Source organism: Zingiber officinale, chromosome 6A, assembly GCF_018446385.1.
Source record: "Zingiber officinale cultivar Zhangliang chromosome 6A, Zo_v1.1, whole genome shotgun sequence".
Lineage (NCBI taxonomy): Eukaryota > Viridiplantae > Streptophyta > Magnoliopsida > Zingiberales > Zingiberaceae > Zingiber > Zingiber officinale.
This window is the reverse complement of record NC_055997.1, coordinates 143,516,431-143,535,848: the sequence shown is the minus strand read 5'-3', so window position 1 is coordinate 143,535,848 and position 19,418 is coordinate 143,516,431. Positions and strand designations below refer to the sequence as shown.

At 36.3% G+C, this 19,418-nt stretch overlaps 1 protein-coding gene across 1 annotated transcript; it reads right to left on the bottom strand.

Annotated features, from left to right (window-relative positions):
* Positions 1 to 17,082: 17,082 nt before the first annotated feature.
* LOC121995424 lies at positions 17,083 to 18,847 on the bottom strand. The gene is made up of 7 exons (XM_042549168.1): positions 18,692 to 18,847; positions 18,508 to 18,594; positions 18,217 to 18,429; positions 17,938 to 18,108; positions 17,806 to 17,859; positions 17,569 to 17,718; positions 17,083 to 17,460 (listed from the first exon to the last, which is right to left on the bottom strand). The coding sequence occupies exons 1-7, from the start codon at positions 18,845 to 18,847 to the stop codon at positions 17,083 to 17,085; spliced, it is 1,209 nt and encodes a 402-aa protein (XP_042405102.1).
* Positions 18,848 to 19,418: the final 571 nt, after the last annotated feature.

The following is a 19,418-nucleotide window of genomic DNA, read 5'->3' as shown; positions in this document are numbered from 1 at the left end:
CTTTCTCTTAATTTTTTGTAGAAAGCTATAAAAGGAAAGATTTAAATTTTAAAACTCTCTTTTAAAACCATGAAGATGGTTACAAAAAAGGAAATTTTTATCAAAAATTAAAATCTTCCTTTTAACTACAAATAAGGAAAGATATCAAACCTTTCTCTTAATCTTTTGTAAAAAGCTATAAAGGAAAGATTTAAATTTTAAACTCTCTTTTAAAACCATGGCTTCCACATAAGGAAAGATTTTAAAAAATAAAATCCTTTTAATTTATTGTGGCCGACCACCTAAGCTTGGGTTCAAGCTAGGACCGACCACCTACTTGACCCATCTAAACTTGGTTTGGCCGGCCCTAGCTTGGGCTCCAAGCTAGGCTTGGCCGACCATCTTAAGGTGGGTAAGAAGGTGGCTATGGGTGGGTATAACACTTTATAAATAAGAGGCTACGTAAGGACCGAGAGGAGAAATTGGTTTTGGTCTCCCGATGAACTTGAGCTTCCCGTGTTCACCCCGAACACCCAACTCGAGTTCATCAATAATATCTCATTCCACTAAAGAGTTATTATTGAACTACTGCACCAATCTCATATTACTATATGAGCTCATTCTTATCATGAGTGTGTTAGTCTCCCTGTGTTTAAGATTTAGAATGTCCACTAATTAAATGAGTTACTGATAACTCACATAATTAATATCTAACTCCAAGAGTAGTACCACTCAACCTTATTGTCATGTCGGACTAAGTCCACCTACAGGGTTTACATGACAATCCTTATGAACTCCTCAAGGGGACATCATCAACCTAGATTACTAGGACACAGTTTCATTCTATAATCAACAACACACCATATAAATAATATCATTTCCCAACTTATCAGGCCTATTGATTTAACGAACTAAATCACACCCTTTGATAAATCAAAGAAATAAATACTAAGTATACGTACTTGTTATTATATCATGATTAAGAGTACACACTTCCATAATAACAGAGGTATTGTTCTTTTATATAGTCAGTATAAAAAGATACTACCTCAATTGATCCTGCTCAATACACTTATAGTGTACTAGTGTAATTGATTAGTCAAGATAAACTAATACCTAATTACACTACAACCACTCCAATGGTTTGTCCCATTCCATCTTAATTGTGAGCAACTATTTATAATTTATAAGGATCTGATAACATGATCTTCTGTGTGTCTCCTCACACCATACTATCTACAATATAAATTAAATGGACAACTACACTTAGCATAAATGTAGGCATTTGACCAATGTGATTCTTATATGTTTATACAAAAAACTAGACTTTTTTAGTATACACTCTAACAACAACTCAGCTAAAGAACTCTGGGAGAAGTTCCTAGAGCTTCATGAAGGAATATCGGAGGCCAAGCTAGCAAGACAAGACATCCTCTGAAATCGAACCTATAACAACAAGCAGTGGGAAAAGAGGTAATTAGAGATCATCATCAAACTTTGAGGTATTATAACACAACCCCTAAATCTTAAAAATAAAACATCAAATAACAAAATTGCAAAGAATATATATATATATAAAATTTTTATATGTTGTGGACCTTATCCTGCGGATTCATCCGGACTGGAAATCCAAGCACCCATGTGTGAATGCGTCCAGGTGCCTTGAATGAATCCAGGTGCTTGGATTCTTCTCTTAATTTTTGTTTTTATTTTTTTTATTTTGGGATATATTATATATATTTAAGGTTCAAAAATGTTAAGATTTAGGAATTGGATTATAGTGGATTTGAGCCAATAAAATTTCCCCTTTAGAGTTCAAACTTCCCTCTTGCGTTATAGTATTCAAAATTAAAAATTTTAGAAGCTCACGAGGTATATTATATGTATTTAAGGTTTAAGATTTTAGGATTTAGGAGTTGGATTATAATGGGTTTCAGCTAATAAGATTTTCTCTCTAGGGTTTAGACTTCCCTCTTGGGTTATAGTATTCAAGATAAAAAAAAAATTGGTGTTCACGGGGTATAATATATTTATTTATGATGTTTTAAGGAATTTTTTATTTTTAAAATTTAAAAAATAAAGTCAGGGTGCCTGGATTAAATCCAGACACCTAGACCAATTTTTTTTTAAAAAAAAATGAATCACAAACTATTCCATAAGGAATGGTCCGCAAGTATATATATATTTTGTATCCCTTATGTTGCACACACCTTGTGAGTGCCTAATTTTTTCTTTTCATTTTTCATCTTTTTATGCTTAATATATATATATATATATATATATATATATATGATGAAAAATAATAGATAGAGGAAAGAAATCACATAAATTTTTTTTAATCATCTTATCATTAAAGTCAATAGGCTTATTTATATAAATTATCTACAATAATAATGGAAAAATTAAATAAGGTATACAATCATAATAATTATAAACATAGTAATATAATAAACTTGGAAATATTATTTTTTTTCTATTTGATTCATGTTGATCTTGATTGTGTGCCAAATATAATAAATCATAATTGAGTGAAATCAATTAGAGATTATTTCAATTATTGTCATTACCCTCCCAGACAAACTCAACGGGTGTACCTGAACGTTGAGTTTGAGTACTAACTTAGTGAAATGTGTAGGGGATCAGTGACCAGCTAGAAGGGGGGTTGGATAGCTAGGTCACCCCAACTTTGATTTCTTCTCTATAAAAGATTAGTGCGTAGCAGAAATACGAAAACTAAAACAATGAAAACAAACAAGAGAGAATACAAACACTAACATGATTCCTTTACGTGGTTCAGAGATTGCTTGCTCCTACTTCACGATGCGTCCTTGAGGTGGACAAACCCCTGATCCTTCGGTGGATCAGCCCCCGACAATCTTGGGTTAGATCTTACTCCTTCTCGGTGGAGTACAACCTCTCACAGAGCTCTCTTCCTCTTACAAGATGGAACTTAGGTTTGGAGAGGAAGAGTGGACTTGGAAGCTTTGGGCAAAGACTTAGGAGTAATTTAACAATAATCAGTTACCTCTTTTATGCCCCAAAGCTCCTCTTTTATAAGTGGAGAGAGTTGATCAACAAATCAACTCAACCCGACACTAGTTGACTGATCTATGTATCAGTCGACTGGTGTGACCGTTGGACATAGCCAATGATACTCCATAGAATCTGTGATCCTGCCAACGGCTATGTACCAGTTGACTGGTCCCGAGACCAGTCGATTGACCCCTATAGCCGACAAGCACAGAAGCATTCTGTGCTCTTCGTGAATTTAGATCAGTCGAATGGTCCAAGTACCAGTCGACTGGTACTTTACATTCACTCACACTCATCCTCTCCGGAGTCGCCTTTGAAACCCTCTTCCTCGGCCTTCGCCCCTCAGATGCACCCAAGCCTGCGACTCCTCTCCGTGCCATCCTTCACGTTGCCTTGAAGTTCGCTTCCCTTGGCTTCACTCCATTGCTTCTTGTCCGACGGTCCCTCGGATGTCTTCCACACCATCCTTCACTGACTCAAGGATCTGAGCCCTTGAATGAGCTTCCCAAACTTGGCCGCACCAAGCTTCTCATGTGTATTTCACCAAGTCCTGCATGACTCAACCACACATATCAAACCAATATGAAAGCCTAGCTTAAACTCTTTGACACACACATCAAAATCATGATCATACCGATCAAATTTGGGTCGATTGCACCAACAAAACGTTGTCTAGATAATGGCTTGGTGAATATATCAGCAATTTGATCTTCGATAAAGATATAAGAAATTGAAAGTTGTCCAGTCGCCACATGCTCGCGAACAAAATGAAAATCAATATTTGCATGCTTGGTACGAGCATGAAAAACAGGATTTGCCTTGAGATAAGTTGCTCCAATATTATCACACCATATTTTAGGGGTAGCAGTTGGGAAAAAGTGTAATTCTGAAAGAAGAGATTGTAGCCAAATAATTTCTGACATTGCGTTAGTGATAGCTTTATATTCAGCTTCACTACTTGAGCGAGAGACTGTAGGTTGTTTCTTTGAATGCCAGGAAACAAGATTTCGCCTAAGAAATATAACATATCCACTAGTAGAACATTTATCTTCGAGAGATACATCCCAATCTGCATCACTGTAGACAATCAATTCTCGTGAAGACTGACGATATAAAAGAAGACCATGTATAATAGTACTTTTGAGATATCGAAGAATTCTTTTAACACATTCCCAATGATGTTCAGTAGAAACATGAATAAATTGACAGACATGATTCACAGCGAAAGTAATATCGGGTCGTGTAATTGTGACATATTGTAGGGCACCAACAATACTACAATAAATCTGGGGGTCAGATATCGAAGAGGAGGATGAAGGTGCAGTGAAACCACCCTCAATGATTAGTGTAGATATAGGGTGTGCACCATTTATTTTAGCTCGTTGCAAAAGCCCAGTAATGTATTTTCTCTGAGAGAGAAGACAACCTTCAGAATGTGAGAAAAACTCTATGCCAAGGAAAAAATGAACATTGCCAAGATCCCGAATAGGAAATTCTTGATGGAGAAGATGTAGTAAAGTAGTAATATCATTTTGATCACTACCAATTATTAATATATCATCCACATAAATCAAAACAAATATTGAAAATTCCTTATTACATTTGTAGAATAGGGAAGAGTCTATTTTTGAGCAAGAAAATCCCTGAGTATGAAGCCAGGTAGATAGACGATGAAACCATGCACGAGGAGCTTGTCGAATACCATATATAGACTTTTGAAGTTGACATACATGTGTTGAAAGTTGCAGGTGGATGAATCCAAGAGGTTGCTCCATATAAATAGTTTCTTCAAGGTATCCATGAAGGAAAGCATTGGAAACATCTAATTGGCATATTGACCAATTGGAGCTTACAGTTATAGATAGTAGCAATCTGATAGTTGTAATTTTGACGACTGGATTAAAAGTATCATTGAAGTCAATACATGTTTGTTGATTAAAGTCTTTAGCAACAAGGCGAGGTTTGTAACGTTCAATAGAACCATCTGCATGATACTTAATTCGGCATACCCATTTAGAGCCCACAATATTCATAGATGGTGTACGAGGGACTAAGCTCCAAGTTGCATTACGAAGAAGAGCGTCAAATTTTGTAGCCATCGTAGCACGCCAATTTGGATCTTTGACTGCCTATATAAAACTAGAAGGTTCAACAAAATTTGAAGAAGCAATAAGAGCACGTGGAAGGGAATAACGAGTAGAAACTGGTTGACATCGTGTATAAATATCGCTTAGAGGAAGCATTCATCGAGGAATATCATCATTAGAGCTACTCGGAGATGAGTGGTTAGATGGATGAGAATCAAAACTAGAGAGTGGATCACCACTAGCCGCCGAGTCTACAAGAACTTATGGAGATAGAGTAGGATCCAAGATACCATCCCCCCTTGTACTTTCAATATATCCTGTTGAATCAATATGTGGGGCTTCTAGTATATTGCTTGGTGATATTAGATAGTTGCCTTGATTATCTGAAGGAGGATCTGAGGTAGAAACTGCAAACGGAAATAGAGATTCATCAAAAGTAACATGTCGAGAAATATATATCTGATCGGTTGAAATATGGAGGCAATGATACTCATGATACAAATTATTATAACCAAGAAAAACACATTGTAAAGAGCGAGGGTTTAACTTGTGCTTAGAGTAAGGTCGTAGCCAAGGATAACATGCGCAACCAAAAATATGAAAGAAGGAGTAATCTAGAAGATAATTATAAAGTCTTTCCAAGGGACACTTATTTTGAAGTAGTGGAGTGGGTAAACGATTGATAAGATAGACTACGGTGTGGACGACATCATCCCAAAATTTAAGCGGAACCTAGGCATAATTAAGAAGAGTTAAGGCAGTTTCTGTAAGACCGTTGGATTCGATAGAGGGGGGGGGGGTGAATATCGATTCAAAAATCTCGAGTTAAAACGCAGCGGAAATGTAAAGAAGTAAAGAGATGAACACTGTTGATTTTTACTTCGTTCGGAGCCTGTGACGACTCCTACTCGAAGGCCCGTACTCCTTGAGTACTTTCGTTGGGCAATTCACTAGCAATTCGGATAATTACAATTTACGTACAAATATTGCTAATGAAAAGAAGGAAAACAAAGCTAACCGACAAACAATAAATTAAGAAGGAGAGCCGGAGTGAGTCGTCGGAGCTTTGTGAGCGTCGTTGGAGCGCAGAGCAGCAGAGTGATTGGATTCAGAGTTCTCAGAAGACTGATTGATGTTTTGAAGCTCCTGCCTGGGGCTTCTTTTATATGCTGCTCCGGGCGCCTGGATCCCTTCCGGGCGCCTGGAATGTGACGTAACACTCCCAACCAGCATTCTCCAAGTGTCAACGTCGTCCTGGGGATAAAACTTGCCTCCGGGCGCCCGGACCCCTCTTCTCCAGAAAGTCCTTCTCCTGCAAGAAAAGGTTAGTCCGAGGCAAATGTACCCTGCAGCAAAGAATGTTAGCACAGTTTTATCGATAAGCAAAGTATGACTTAGATTCCATCTTTCCGAGACCGGAATCTAGTCACGATCTCGACTTAGATATCCGAAATGGATCTAAGCCGGATCGACGCCTAATGTCCCCTTCCCGGGAACGCGTCCTCACAGTCACTCCTCTCCAGTGACTTACCTCACTTACCTGCCAGACGTCCGGTCAGCCCGTCGACCCGTCTGGACTTCTCGCCAAGCGTCCGGTTAGCCCGTCGACCCGCTTGGACTTCTCGCCAGCTATCCGGTCAGCCCGTCGACCTAGCTAGACTTCTCGCCAAGCGTCCGGTCAGCCCGTCGACCCGCTTGGACTTCTCGCCAGCTATCCGGTCAGCCCGTCGACCTAGCTGGACTTTTCCTGCATACTTGATCAAAGTGTCAGACAACAACACAACTAACTTAACCTATTTGTCATTTATCAAAACCTGGGTTAGACCGTTAGTGCTACCCGCACCAACAATCTCCCCCTTTTTGATGGATGACAACCTGGTTAAGTTAGTGAAAGCATATGTACGAAACAACATGCATTTGTGTGGTTTTAAAGTTAGTTTGTGTTTTCAAATTGGTTTAGCTAACTTAACCACCTAACCCTTCTCCCCCTTTGGCATTCATAAAAAAGTAAGCAGGGGTAAATAAGCATAGTGTAGAGTAATAAAAAGTTTGGTTAAAAAAATTCAAAGATATTGATAAAATTAACAGTAAAAAGATAGTCAAGTTGACTTGGGGGAGTTTAAGCTTTTGAAAATTCGTTTAAAGCATTTAGCTTTTAGCTTTTAGAAAGCTAGTTAAGTTTTGACAGTGATTTAAGTTTGAAAAAATCTAACTTTCATAATTTTTAACACTTGAGTTTTTGCAAATCAAATTTCAGTTTGTAAACATTGATTTTGAACTTTACTTTTAGTTTTCAAAGGAGTTTGGTAGAACTAATTTTGATAAAGTAAAAATAATTAAATCTAATTTTCAAAAATCAAAATTTTAAAGTTCAAAAGTACTATTTTCTAAACCATGGTTTAAAATACTTGAAAAGTTGAGTTTTCAAAGACTAAGTAAAAAGGATAAAAAGTTTGTGATTTAAAACAAAGAATTTTCACAATTTTAAGCAAGTTGATATTGAAAATTGATTTTCAAAAGTAAGGAAAGTGATTTTGAGAAGCTTAGTTTGTAAACTTAAGTTTTGAAAAATCTAATTTCCATAATTTTCAAAACTAAGTTAAATCTAATTTTCAGAATCAATTTTCAATAAAAAGTAAAACCCAATTCTTAAAAACAACTTAGTTTTATAAGAGTTAGTTTTCAAAAGTAGGTTTAAGAAATTTTTGGGAGAACATTTTTCAAACAAGATTTAAAATATTTTATATAAAGGAAAAAATTTTTAATTAATTCCTCCCCCTGAACCTGACATCACTTTAACCAGCTGTCTAACCAATTAGGTACTAACTAACTATCAGAAGATAGTAGCTTTCACTTGGTTAGTCAGATTAAGTTAATTACAACCAGTCAGTGTTTGACTTGACTGATGAACTTTAATCTGATTAATATCTGAATTGTATTTAACGTCCAGACTTATGTTGATGCACTGAAATTAGCATCTTAAGTCTGGACAGTTGGCCTATGCATCTCACCCCTTTCTATGTTTGTCAAACACAAGCAAGGTAACCCTAGGGTGTTGGTGAGATGCTCAAAAACTAGTCCTATGGGTACATGCTTTCTAAGGATGTAAACCTAGTCTAAGTCAAAAAACTGTTTTTGAAAGTCTAAAAATGGAAATTTTGAAAACAAACAAGTTTAGCCTATAAGTTGATAAAATTATTTTTGAATTTTTTTTGAAATTTCCTAATCTATTGAGATAGAGCATATTCAATGTAAGTTTGAAATGTCACTAGATAAATCCAAAATATTTTACAAATAGTGTAGCTACAGAAGTAGGTCATCACTAAAGCTACTGCGATGATGAAGGGGGTGGTCCAGATCCCAAGGATCGAAGAAGTGCCATCATCTCAGTGTGGCGGGTGTCCCGGCAGCTCGTAACTCGGCAACCTCTCGCCGTATGTCCCGATGAAAATCGGAGTTCTCCTGCTGGAGACTCGCCATGGCTCTCTCTAGTCCGGTCATACGGTCGGCTAGAGTGCGGGGAGCGTGTCGTGGTGCTCGAGCTGGGGGTGGTGGTGGAGCCGGTGCGGCTTCCTCCGGAAATAGTGCAAGCATGAACTCGTCCATCTGTGCGTCTGGATCGGGCTGGTGCTGTGCCCCCCTCCGCCAAGTCATAGTCCCGTCATCTCTATCTACCTAGATGCCGGCTAGGGAAAAGTTCCGAGAGGATATAACATCGAACTCGGTCATACGGGCAACGTCTCCTCTAGTGACATCAATGTGCAGCGAGGACATGTAGGCTGTCAGAATGTGACCAAATGGCATATGGACTCGACTGTCAGTCACGTATCCGGCTGCGTAAATGATGGTCGAGAAGATATGTAGGCTAATGTCAATTTCTAACCTATGAATCAGGGCATAAAGTAGGAATGAATGGAATGGGCGCATCACAGCGATGTCCCGAGTGGTCAGTGGTAAAATGCAAAGAACTACAACCCTATAAAGAGCGTAGTCCTGGACGCTAAGTTCTACTGACCTAAACTGTGTCACAGTGGGATCTCTCTCTCCCCCAAAAAAATACGAATACATCGTATCGAGAGTAATATGTGAGTAGGGATCGTCGAACGGTAGATCCCTCGGAGGATAGCACAAAAAGGAGCAAGTAGAAAGACGCAACTCTAAAAACTCTCGGATAGTCGTAGGGGAAAATACGATATCAGTACTTGCAGCCCTAGTGGTATAGGTGAAGTCGTCTACTTTTACTAGGTTATTGCAAAATTCTGCACATAGACTTATGTTTATTGGACTGGTACATTCTACAAGGTTCCTTAAATTGTAGTGACCTATAACCTCTAAGGCAGAGGGACATGACCTTAGGAAGAACGCTCTATCTATACAGGTAGTCCTAATGGCCTTATAGATGGTGGACTCAAACTTAATCCTAAGTTCGTCTGTGGGAAACCTAGGGTCTGTACTAGCATTGGAGGGTCCAGCACCAGTATTTGTTCGTTTCCTACTGTATATAAAGAATATATATATAAAAAAAATTTAGAAGACAACAAAAAAATATTTTAGAGAGGGGAAGAATATTTTACCGAGGAGCCATCGAAAAATATAGATTTGACGACCTCGGTTGAATCGCAACAGCGTCTTCACCGCACGAAAATTTTAATTTAGAGTACTTTCGCACTGAGGTTCAAAGTGAACCTTGGCAAAAGTGAGAATGAGTGGGGCAAAGGTTGGGGGCGCCTGCTGCCCCTTATTTATAGGGGACTCCGGGCGCCCGGACCCTTTCCGGGCGCCCGGGGTTGCTGGGGCGGGGCGCCTGGAACCCTTTCCGGGCCCCCCCGATGAGAATACCAGGGGCGCCCGCCCCTGGTTTTTGACTTCCTTTTTTTTTTTTTTTTTTTTGAGATTTGAAATTGATTTAAGTTTTGAAAATAATTTTTAAGTTTAAAATTGAAATTTTTAAAATTTTGCAAATAATTTAAAACAAATTTTTAAAAATAATTTTTAAGTTTAACACCAAATTTTTTAAGAATAATTTTTAAGTTAAAATTTTGAAAGTAATTTTTAAGTTTAAAAGCAAATTTTTAAGTTAAAATTTTGAAAATAATTTTTAAGTTTAAAAAGAAATTTTGAAAATAATTTTTAAGTTAAAATTTTGAAAATAATTTTTAAGTTTAAAAACAAATTTTTAAGTTAAAATTTTGAAAGTAATTTTTAAGTTTGAAAACAAATTTTTAAGTTAAAATTTTGAAAGTAATTTTTAAGTTTGAAAACAAATTTTTAAGTTAAAATTTTGAAAATAATTTTTAAGTTTAAAAACAAATTTTTAAGTTAAAATTTTGAAAGTAATTTTTAAGTTTAAAAACAAATTTTTAAGTTAAAATTTTGAAAATAATTTTTAAGTTTAAAAACAAATTTTTAAGTTAAAATTTTGAAAGTAATTTTTAAGTTTAAAAACAAATTTTTAAGTTAAAATTTTGAAAATAATTTTTAAGTAAAAAAACAAATTTTTAAGTTAAAATTTTGAAAGTAATTTTTAAGTTTAAAAACAAATTTTTAAGTTAAAATTTTGAAAATAATTTTTAAGTAAAAAAAAACAAATTTTTAAGTTAAAATTTTGAAAGTAATTTTTAAGTTTAAAAACAAATTTTTTAAAATTTTGAAAATAATTTTTAAGTTTAAAAACAAGTTTTTAAGTTAAAATTTTGAAATTAATTTAAGTTTTATTCATCTCACCCGATTTATATTATCAATCAAGGAATCCTATGATTTTGTGAGATGAAATTAGTTAGATTACAGAGTTTTGTTTTAACTTGTGTTAGATTCAGACTTAGCTTTGGTTTCCACAAATAGGCATTCTTCGGATAAACTTCTAAGCTTGGTGAGTCACAAGGACATCATTAGAAGTAACCAACCTTTCGAGGTTTTCCGAATAGTCCTATCCACGAAACTTAGTACTAAATCTTGGTCTAACTGGTTAGGATTCGTTTAAGGGTAGCTTCGGTCAGTTCCACTTGGCCAAATGCACCAGATCGAAACCATATCTTTCTAGACATGCGATGCCCAAGCTTCCCTAACGTACTATCATCCAAAAACTTCACCAGTACCATGAGTCAAGTTAAACTTGGTCTCTCTTTAACTAATCCTAATTACCCTGCCGGGTTAGTTTGTTTTGGGTTACCCTGTCGGGTAGGTTAGTTTTGGAGGTGCCAGCTATTCTGGAGCCTCCCCCTGAATTATTGGCCATTAATTTAGATTTTGGGTTTGTGTCGATTCTTTTTATAGTTATAATCAACTTGGTGATAATCTAAATTTTGTTGAGTTTTGAATTTTGATTTTAATTTATATTTTAGTTTTTGATCTGATTTATTCAAGTTTATATAATGTATTTTATCTTTAGGTATATAGAATTGATTAAGTCCTACTTGCGTGGTTAAGCACGCTTTCGGGACCCAAGCTTGTTTGGTTGCTTTGTGTTGGGTTAATAATGATTTAAAGGTTTTGTTTGAGTTTGACTTATATCCAAGTCCGGTTTTATTATAGCATGTCTTTTGGTTATTTAGAATTAAATCTAAATTTTTAGATCTTGTTGTGAATTTTTCCAACAATTCTTTTAACTTATTAATTTCATTTTTTAATGATAAATTCTCCTCCTCAAGTGTTCGGTCTTGAGTTGGATTCGAATTTTTTAATTGTTCCTTGAGGTTTTGATTTTCCTCAAGAAGAGATTTACTTTCATTTTCCAATTTAACTAATTTTTTATTTAAACACGAGATAATTCTAAAGAATTTATGATTTAAGTTTAGGTATACCTCTTCGGAACCTTCGGAAACGAGTGCGGACTCGTGGCTTGATTCGGGTTCGGACCCGTCTTCCGATTCCTCTGATTCGTCTTCCGTTTCAGCTTCGCGAGCCATCAGCGCGAGGTGACTTTGGTGCTTTTGCCTTTCTCCCTCCGATTCGTCTGAGGAGGAATCGTCCCATATTGCTTTGAGGGCTTTCTTCTTTGTTGACTTTGGTTTGTCAAGTTTCAATCTTGGGCATTCGTTCTTATAGTGCCCCTTTTTGTTACATCTGAAACATGTGACATTTCTTGAGTCGGCTGGCGAACTGATCTTCTGAAGATCCTGTTTGCTGAAGTTTCTCTTTTTCCTGGTGAACATTTTCCTTACCAGGTTCACCAGGTGTTCTTCATCTTCAGAGTCTTGATCGGAATCTTCTTCAGATTCGGGTTTGTTCTTCTTTTCTTTAGAGGAACCTGCGAATAAAGCTACACCTTTCTCGACCCCGACGTTAGTTTGCTCATGAAGTTCTAATTCACAGAAGAGTTCATCCAATTTTAATTTAGATAAATTTTTTGAAATTTTGTAGGCATCTACAATTGATGCCCACAAATTATTTCGCGGAAAAGCATTTAACGCGTACCTTATTAAGTCTCGGTTCTCCATTTGGTGGCCTATCGCGTGGAGACCGTTGAGGATATCTTTGATCCTCGCGTGGAGCTGACTTGCCGTTTCTCCTTCCTGCATTTTTATATTAAAAATTTTATTTAACAGCAAATCTCTTTTTGTTACCTTCGCATCGCTTGTTCCTTTGTGCAGCTCGATCAGTTTATCCCAAAGCTCCTTAGCGTTTTGATGCGGTCCGACTCGGTTCAATTCTTCTCGTGTTAGTCCGCAGTGTAGAGTATTGATGGCTTTGTTTTCAATTGATGCCTTTTTCTTTATATCATTTGTCCAGTCTTCAGGGTCTAGTATGTTCCCGGAGTTGTCTACTGGAATTTTGTAAGCCCTTGTGACGCTCATCCATTGGTCGTAGTCTGTCTTCATGTAGACCTCCATTCTCCTCTTCCAGTACGAAAAATCATCCCCATTGAATAGAGGAGGACGTACTGTGCTGAAGCCTTCTTGTTGAGACATCTTATCCTGCACACACTAAATTAACTGGAAAAAGAAAATCCCAAGACTTCGTCTTGGATTAGCAGTGCGGGAAAAAATAGAAGCTCTAAGTTGGTGTTGTACCAATTTAGATTTTAAATACAACGAAAAAAATCTTCCAAAAAGATAATAATATCAGTTTGGAATTAAAAAAATTATTTCACCCCCTGTCTGATTGGTGGTTGCACCAAATCAGAGCGGTACCTGCTCTGATACCACTTGGATTCGATAGAGGGGGGTGAATATCGATTCGAAAATCTCGAGTTAAAACGCAGCGGAAATGTAAAGAAGTAAAGAGATGAACACTGTTGATTTTTACTTCGTTCGGAGCCTGTGACGACTCCTACTCGAAGGCCCGTACTCCTTGAGTACTTTCGTTGGGCAATTCACTAGCAATTCGGATAATTACAATTTACGTACAAATATTGCTAATGAAAAGAAGGAAAACAAAGCTAACCGACAAACAATAAATTAAGAAGGAGAGCCGGAGTGAGTCGTCGGAGCTTTGTGAGCGTCGTTGGAGCGCAGAGCAGCAGAGTGATTGGATTCAGAGTTCTCAGAAGACTGATGTTTTGAAGCTCCTGCCTGGGGCTTCTTTTATATGCTGCTCCGGGCGCCTGGATCCCTTCCGGGCGCCTGGAATGTGACGTAACACTCCCAACCAGCATTCTCCAAGTGTCAACGTCGTCCTGGGGATAAAACTTGCCTCCGGGCGCCCGGACCCCTCTTCTCCAGAAAGTCCTTCTCCTGCAAGAAAAGGTTAGTCCGAGGCAAATGTACCCTGCAGCAAAGAATGTTAGCACAGTTTTATCGATAAGCAAAGTATGACTTAGATTCCGTCTTTCCGAGACCGGAATCTAGTCACGATCTCGACTTAGATATCCGAAATGGATCTAAGCCGGATCGACGCCTAATGTCCCCTTCCCGGGAACGCGTCCTCACAGTCACTCCCCTCCAGTGACTTACCTCACTTACCTGCCAGACGTCCGGTCAGCCCGTCGACCCGTCTGGACTTCTCGCCAAGCGTCCGGTCAGCCCGTCGACCCGCTTGGACTTCTCGCCAGCTATCCGGTCAGCCCGTCGACCTAGCTGGACTTTTCCTGCACACTTGATCAAAGTGTCAGACAACAACACAACTAACTTAACCTATTTGTCATTCATTAAAACCTGGGTTAGACCGTTAGTGCTACCCGCACCAACAGTTTCAACCACATGACGATGTTTTCTCTTGGCGGATCCATTATGTTCGGGAGTGTAGGGACAAGAGACTCGATGGATGATGTCAGAGGAAACGCTTGATACTCTCCACTCCAATCAGAATGAAGGGAGAGGATTTTACGATTAAAATAGTGCTTAACTTTTTTTTGAAAGCGACAAAAAATATCAAAAAGATCAGACTTTTTTTCATAGGAAAAATCCAAGTAAACTTGTTGAAATTGTCAATAAAAACAACATAATAAAGAAAACCTTAATTAGATAGAATAGGAGCAGGACCCCACATATCAGAGTGAATAATTTCTAAAGGAAAACTAGAAGTGTGAGAAGAAGACACAAAAGGTAATTTATGAGATTTTGCTTTAATGCAAGCTTCACATAAATGAGAAGAGGAGGATAAAGAAATTGGTAAACCATACTGGTTAATGATATTCTAAACAACACATAGAGACAGATGACCAAGATGTGCGTGCCAAGAGAATTTATCAGTGTGTTTTCCAATAAAGGCATTAGTATAGGTGGGCTGAAGATGATAAAGACTGTCTTTAATATTTTATCGGAGTAGAATATTTCCTGTTGTGGGATCCTTCAAAAGACAATGATGAAGATGAAATTCAAAGAATATATTATTATCAAGAGCAAATTGACGCACAGAAAGTAAATTTTTGGTGATAGAAGGAACATGAAGAGTGTTACGCATACGAAAAGTTCAACCATATGAGTGGAAAGATGTGTTTCTAATGTCAGTAATTTACAAACCTGAGCCATTACCAACTTGTACCATGTCGGGTCCATCATAAGGCGAAACTTCCGTGAGAATATTATACTCCGATGTAACATAATGAATTGCTCCAGAATCCGGATATCATCCTGGGTTCTCAAGAATCGATGAACTATATTAGGAGAGATAGAATGTGAGAATACTCCAAAATGAGATGATTGGGCTGGAGAATGCCAAGAAGGTGGTGGTCGATTTGAAGATGTATGTTTTCCTTGTGAAATAGTTGGTTGTCCCAATGCTGTAGGACCACCAGCAAAATTTAAGTCAAATCTTTTAAGACATTGAATGCCAATATGTCCAACTCTGAGACAAATTTGATATCTTTTCCGACTATAAGACCAATCAAATCTTTCAGAGCAATGAATACTAATATGACCAACGATGTGACAAATTTGACATCGATCTAAACTTTATTTTTGGACATCTTGATGTTGTTGAGTATCTGACATTGAAAATAAATAACTCGTCCCTTGATAGTAATAGATCTTGCTGGAAGAATTTTCGATGGCTGGAAATAATACTTGGCACTGGAATCTTGCTGTCCAGTGGAAGCAGCAAATCAGAAGCTTAGTGGACGATAACGACCATTTGTTGTGGGCGGCAAAGTAACTTTTCGACGGCGATAAGAAAGTAGAGGGCTTTTCTGCGTTGGCTTTGGTAGCTATCAGTGGTGAATTGCTTCTCAGAGGAAAAATACTAGAGAAGGTAGCGCAGCTGCTGCAGGCAGCTGTGCCGATGGCTGTGTGCAGTAGTGGGCAGCGCGGGCAGAAGCTGTCCAGCACAACTTTGCTGGGGAGTGGCCAGTGAAGCTGGGCGACAGCGATAAAGAGACAACCCTTTTTTTTTTCTCTGAGAAGACAAGCAGTGGCAACTTCTTGTGTTTGGGCGACGACGGCAACAAGAGGATTTGCGACGGCAAAGGAAGAGGGAAAAGAGAAATTTGTTTTTTTTTTTTCCGTTGGTAGGGAAATAAGAAGAGACAATAAAAGGGAGAGAGAGTAAGAAAACAAGAATAAATTCCAAAAAGATTAGAAGAAGTGGAAGAAATTTAGGATCAAAGAAAATAATTAAGACTAGTACTGTTCGTGAGAAAGGAGAGAAAGAAAAGAGGAAGCAACCGTTAAAAAGAAAAAGAATAATTAAGAGAAATTAATTAAGAAAACGGAGAAACGGAATTAATTAAGAAAACGAGAAACGGAAACGATAGAAACAAAAATTGGATTGGTAGAAGATTATGGTTTTGATATCATGATGAAAAATAATATATAGAGGAAAGAAGTAAATAAAGTTTTTTTTATTATCTTATTACTAAAATCAATAAATTTATTTATATAAATTGATTACAACAATAATAAAAATATTAAATAAGGCATATATGTTAGGTTGGGAAAACAGATTTATTTTTATTTTACGTTTTTTTAGGTTCTCAGTGATTATAGTATTAAATAAAAAAATTAGTGGAAATGGAATGAGTTAAATGATATCCAATAGAAAAGTCGGACCCCAATTATAGGATTTAATTAGTTATTCTCCGATTATATTTTTTACCATGTATACAAATATCATTTTAACTTTATTATACCAACTATGTATATAACTGTTATAATGTATTAAAATATATTAATTTAATATTTTCATTCAATATTATTATATCAAAATATTTATTATTAGTTTAATTTAAAATATTTAATTTTGATCAAAATAATTTAAATATTGTTATACCATATACGATACTAACTGCTACATCTTATTTATGACATTGTGTTAAATTTCGCAATTAAGTTAATGAAGAGTGATTTTGATTAAGTTTGAATAATTTAGATTAAATCCATAAAAAGTATTTTAGTATAAGTGTATTTTACATGTTAATTTAAATAAAATTAAAGTACTTTTATATAGCTACTTAAAATAATTATATTTTTGAGTGTCTTTTTGATATTTTTTTACGAAGCCTTTGGCTAAAACAAAAATAAGTGGATTAGAATTAGTATAAATAATAGATCAAGTCATCACAACACCTTTCCTTTCTCATTCGATGATAGGCAAAATCAGTTCACTAGTATTATACTACTGAAGAATTAAACAACCCACCCGGTCCACCGTAAGCAACATTCCAAGGACCACCGTCTGGAATAGGTGCAATAATTTGATAATATTTGTCAGGTGCAGTCAGAAGCCCACGCGCCCAGTCCTTGCCCGGAGTGAAAGCATGCTGGTCATCCGCTATGTACGACACTGACATAAAATAACTGGATTTACCCATCCCTTCTTCGGCTAAATAACCACTCCCCATGGGAGGAGACCCTTCATTGTTGGGCGAATACACTACACCTCCAAAGTCTATCGCTTTTGCTACATCTAAACTAGGTAAAACCTCCTTTGGCCAATATCCAAGATTCTCATCTGCCGTTGACAACCACCAGTGACCAAGTTCAGGATCCTGTATCCATTATATATTAATTCATCATATATACGTTTAAAAATATATACAATCATTAAGTAATTCAGTATATAAATATCTTATATATAATTAGACAAATAACACTACCTTTCGTATTTCAAAGCTGAAGTATGCTTGTTTGCCTCCGTACGTAGAAAGGTCGCTACCGGTGAAGGCATGTCCAGGTCCAAAGATTGCTGAAACTTGTATGAATCCTTTGCAAAGTAAGTTCATGCAGCCCGTCTTGTGATTGTCGATCTAAATATATACATTATCAAGTGTGAGGTATATACTTAAACACTTAAAAAAGACGTAGTTTAGTTGATTTTAGAGTATATTACTTACTGTATAATAAGTGAAAAAACGAGTAAACTTATCGTCATATAGCCTAGGTCTAACCTGAAACAATAAAAAAGAGAAATTACATGAGAAATATATATGCATGCATGCATATGAATGTATATCAAGGTAACTTACGTGCCATCCGGTTTGAATAACATTCAGGTCTTCTTTAGGACCATCGAGGTCTCCCAACATCCATACTTGATTTGTAGTGGATTGATCTGGCCCCACATTTGGGAGTGCCCACGTAGTGATACCACATTGAATGCCATGGTAACGAGCTTTGTGGCTCTGCATTATCGCAAACTGCACTCACAAATTCAACAGGAGTATCATTCAATTAATTTAATTAAGGAATTAACTACTGGAACTCTACTTTTGTGATAATACTATTTGTGAGTTTTTTCTACTTACATAATTCTTGCCTGAAGAGTCGAGAAGATCATATCTAGAGTCATAGTGCCTGAAGTATTTGGGTAGTTCTTTCGCCATGATCAATTCTTCTTTTCGAGTTCGACGAATGATAACAGTTCCTAGAGGGCAAGTATCGTTGAAGCCTGGATCTAAAGGTAGTTTAAAATTTCCATCCGTAGTCACCTTTCTCTTCGTTTGAAAACTCGGTCGTATCTGCAAACATATATATAAATTAATTACGTAAATCTATTTTGTTGGCTAGTGTAAAAAATCATGTATATAATTAAATACCTGTAGCTTATGATTTTTCAGAACAGGATTATCGAATGCAGGTTGTTTGTACATTTCGATGCAGTCAAAAAGATCCCCAGTGAAGGACTGCAGCAGCGAAGTAAACATAAAAAAAAAAAAAAAGCAAAATTATATATCATCAATATAGCAAATAATATCATCAAAATGAATAGAACTGATATACCTTGAGGGTTTTGACCGGGGGTTTGTTTAGGCTTTGGAGTTCTTTCTCTAACTCCAGATCTTCTTCCTCAGTCAAGGGAATATTGTTTCTTCCTTCAATTGAACAAAGCAAAAGAGAGAAGAGCAACGACGAGAAAATAAGGCGCACTGACGCCATGATGAAACGATTTTGCTCCTCCTCTTCTCGTGTGAATATCTATTTATATTATAAAAAATTCTAGAAGCAAAATAAATGACAGGTTAATATGTACTAAATATGAGGTCTGTAAATGTATTTTTATGACGTTTGAGGACGACGTTATTTATAGAAATATTTCTACTCACTGATGTTCTCAATCCTAAGATTGAGACCAAAGAAAACTATGAGAGTAAATATTTTTTATACAAAGAATAATCAAAAAAACTTACTAATAAGTTTTAAATTTATTTTCGGTGTAAAAAGAAAAAAAATATTAACACAAAAGATACATATTTTTAATTAAATAGTAAGATATTATATATGACATATTTTTGGAAATACAACTGTAAGACAAAATTCTATATATGTATCATTAAATTAATTGATTGATTACTTAATGCCAGCATTGATACCAAAAATATAGTTGCAAGGATAAAATTCTATACAATTATTTGTTATATATTAATAGATTTATTTCATACTCATATTAACTAATTATATTTATTATATTCCGGCACATTGTGTATAATATTAATGACTTGCACTAATT

Excerpts from the sequence above, each read along its gene's own strand:
- LOC121995424 (XM_042549168.1), bottom strand. The coding sequence starts at position 18,847 with ATGGCGTCAGTGCGCCTTATTTTCTCGTCGTTGCTCTTCTCTCTTTTG. Across the intron at positions 18,109-18,216 it reads ACTCTTCAGGCAAGAATTAT|TTTGCGATAATGCAGAGCCA; the intron begins GTAAGTAGAAAA and ends TTGTGAGTGCAG. Across the intron at positions 17,860-17,937 it reads TTATTCAAACCGGATGGCAC|GTTAGACCTAGGCTATATGA; the intron begins GTAAGTTACCTT and ends TTATTGTTTCAG.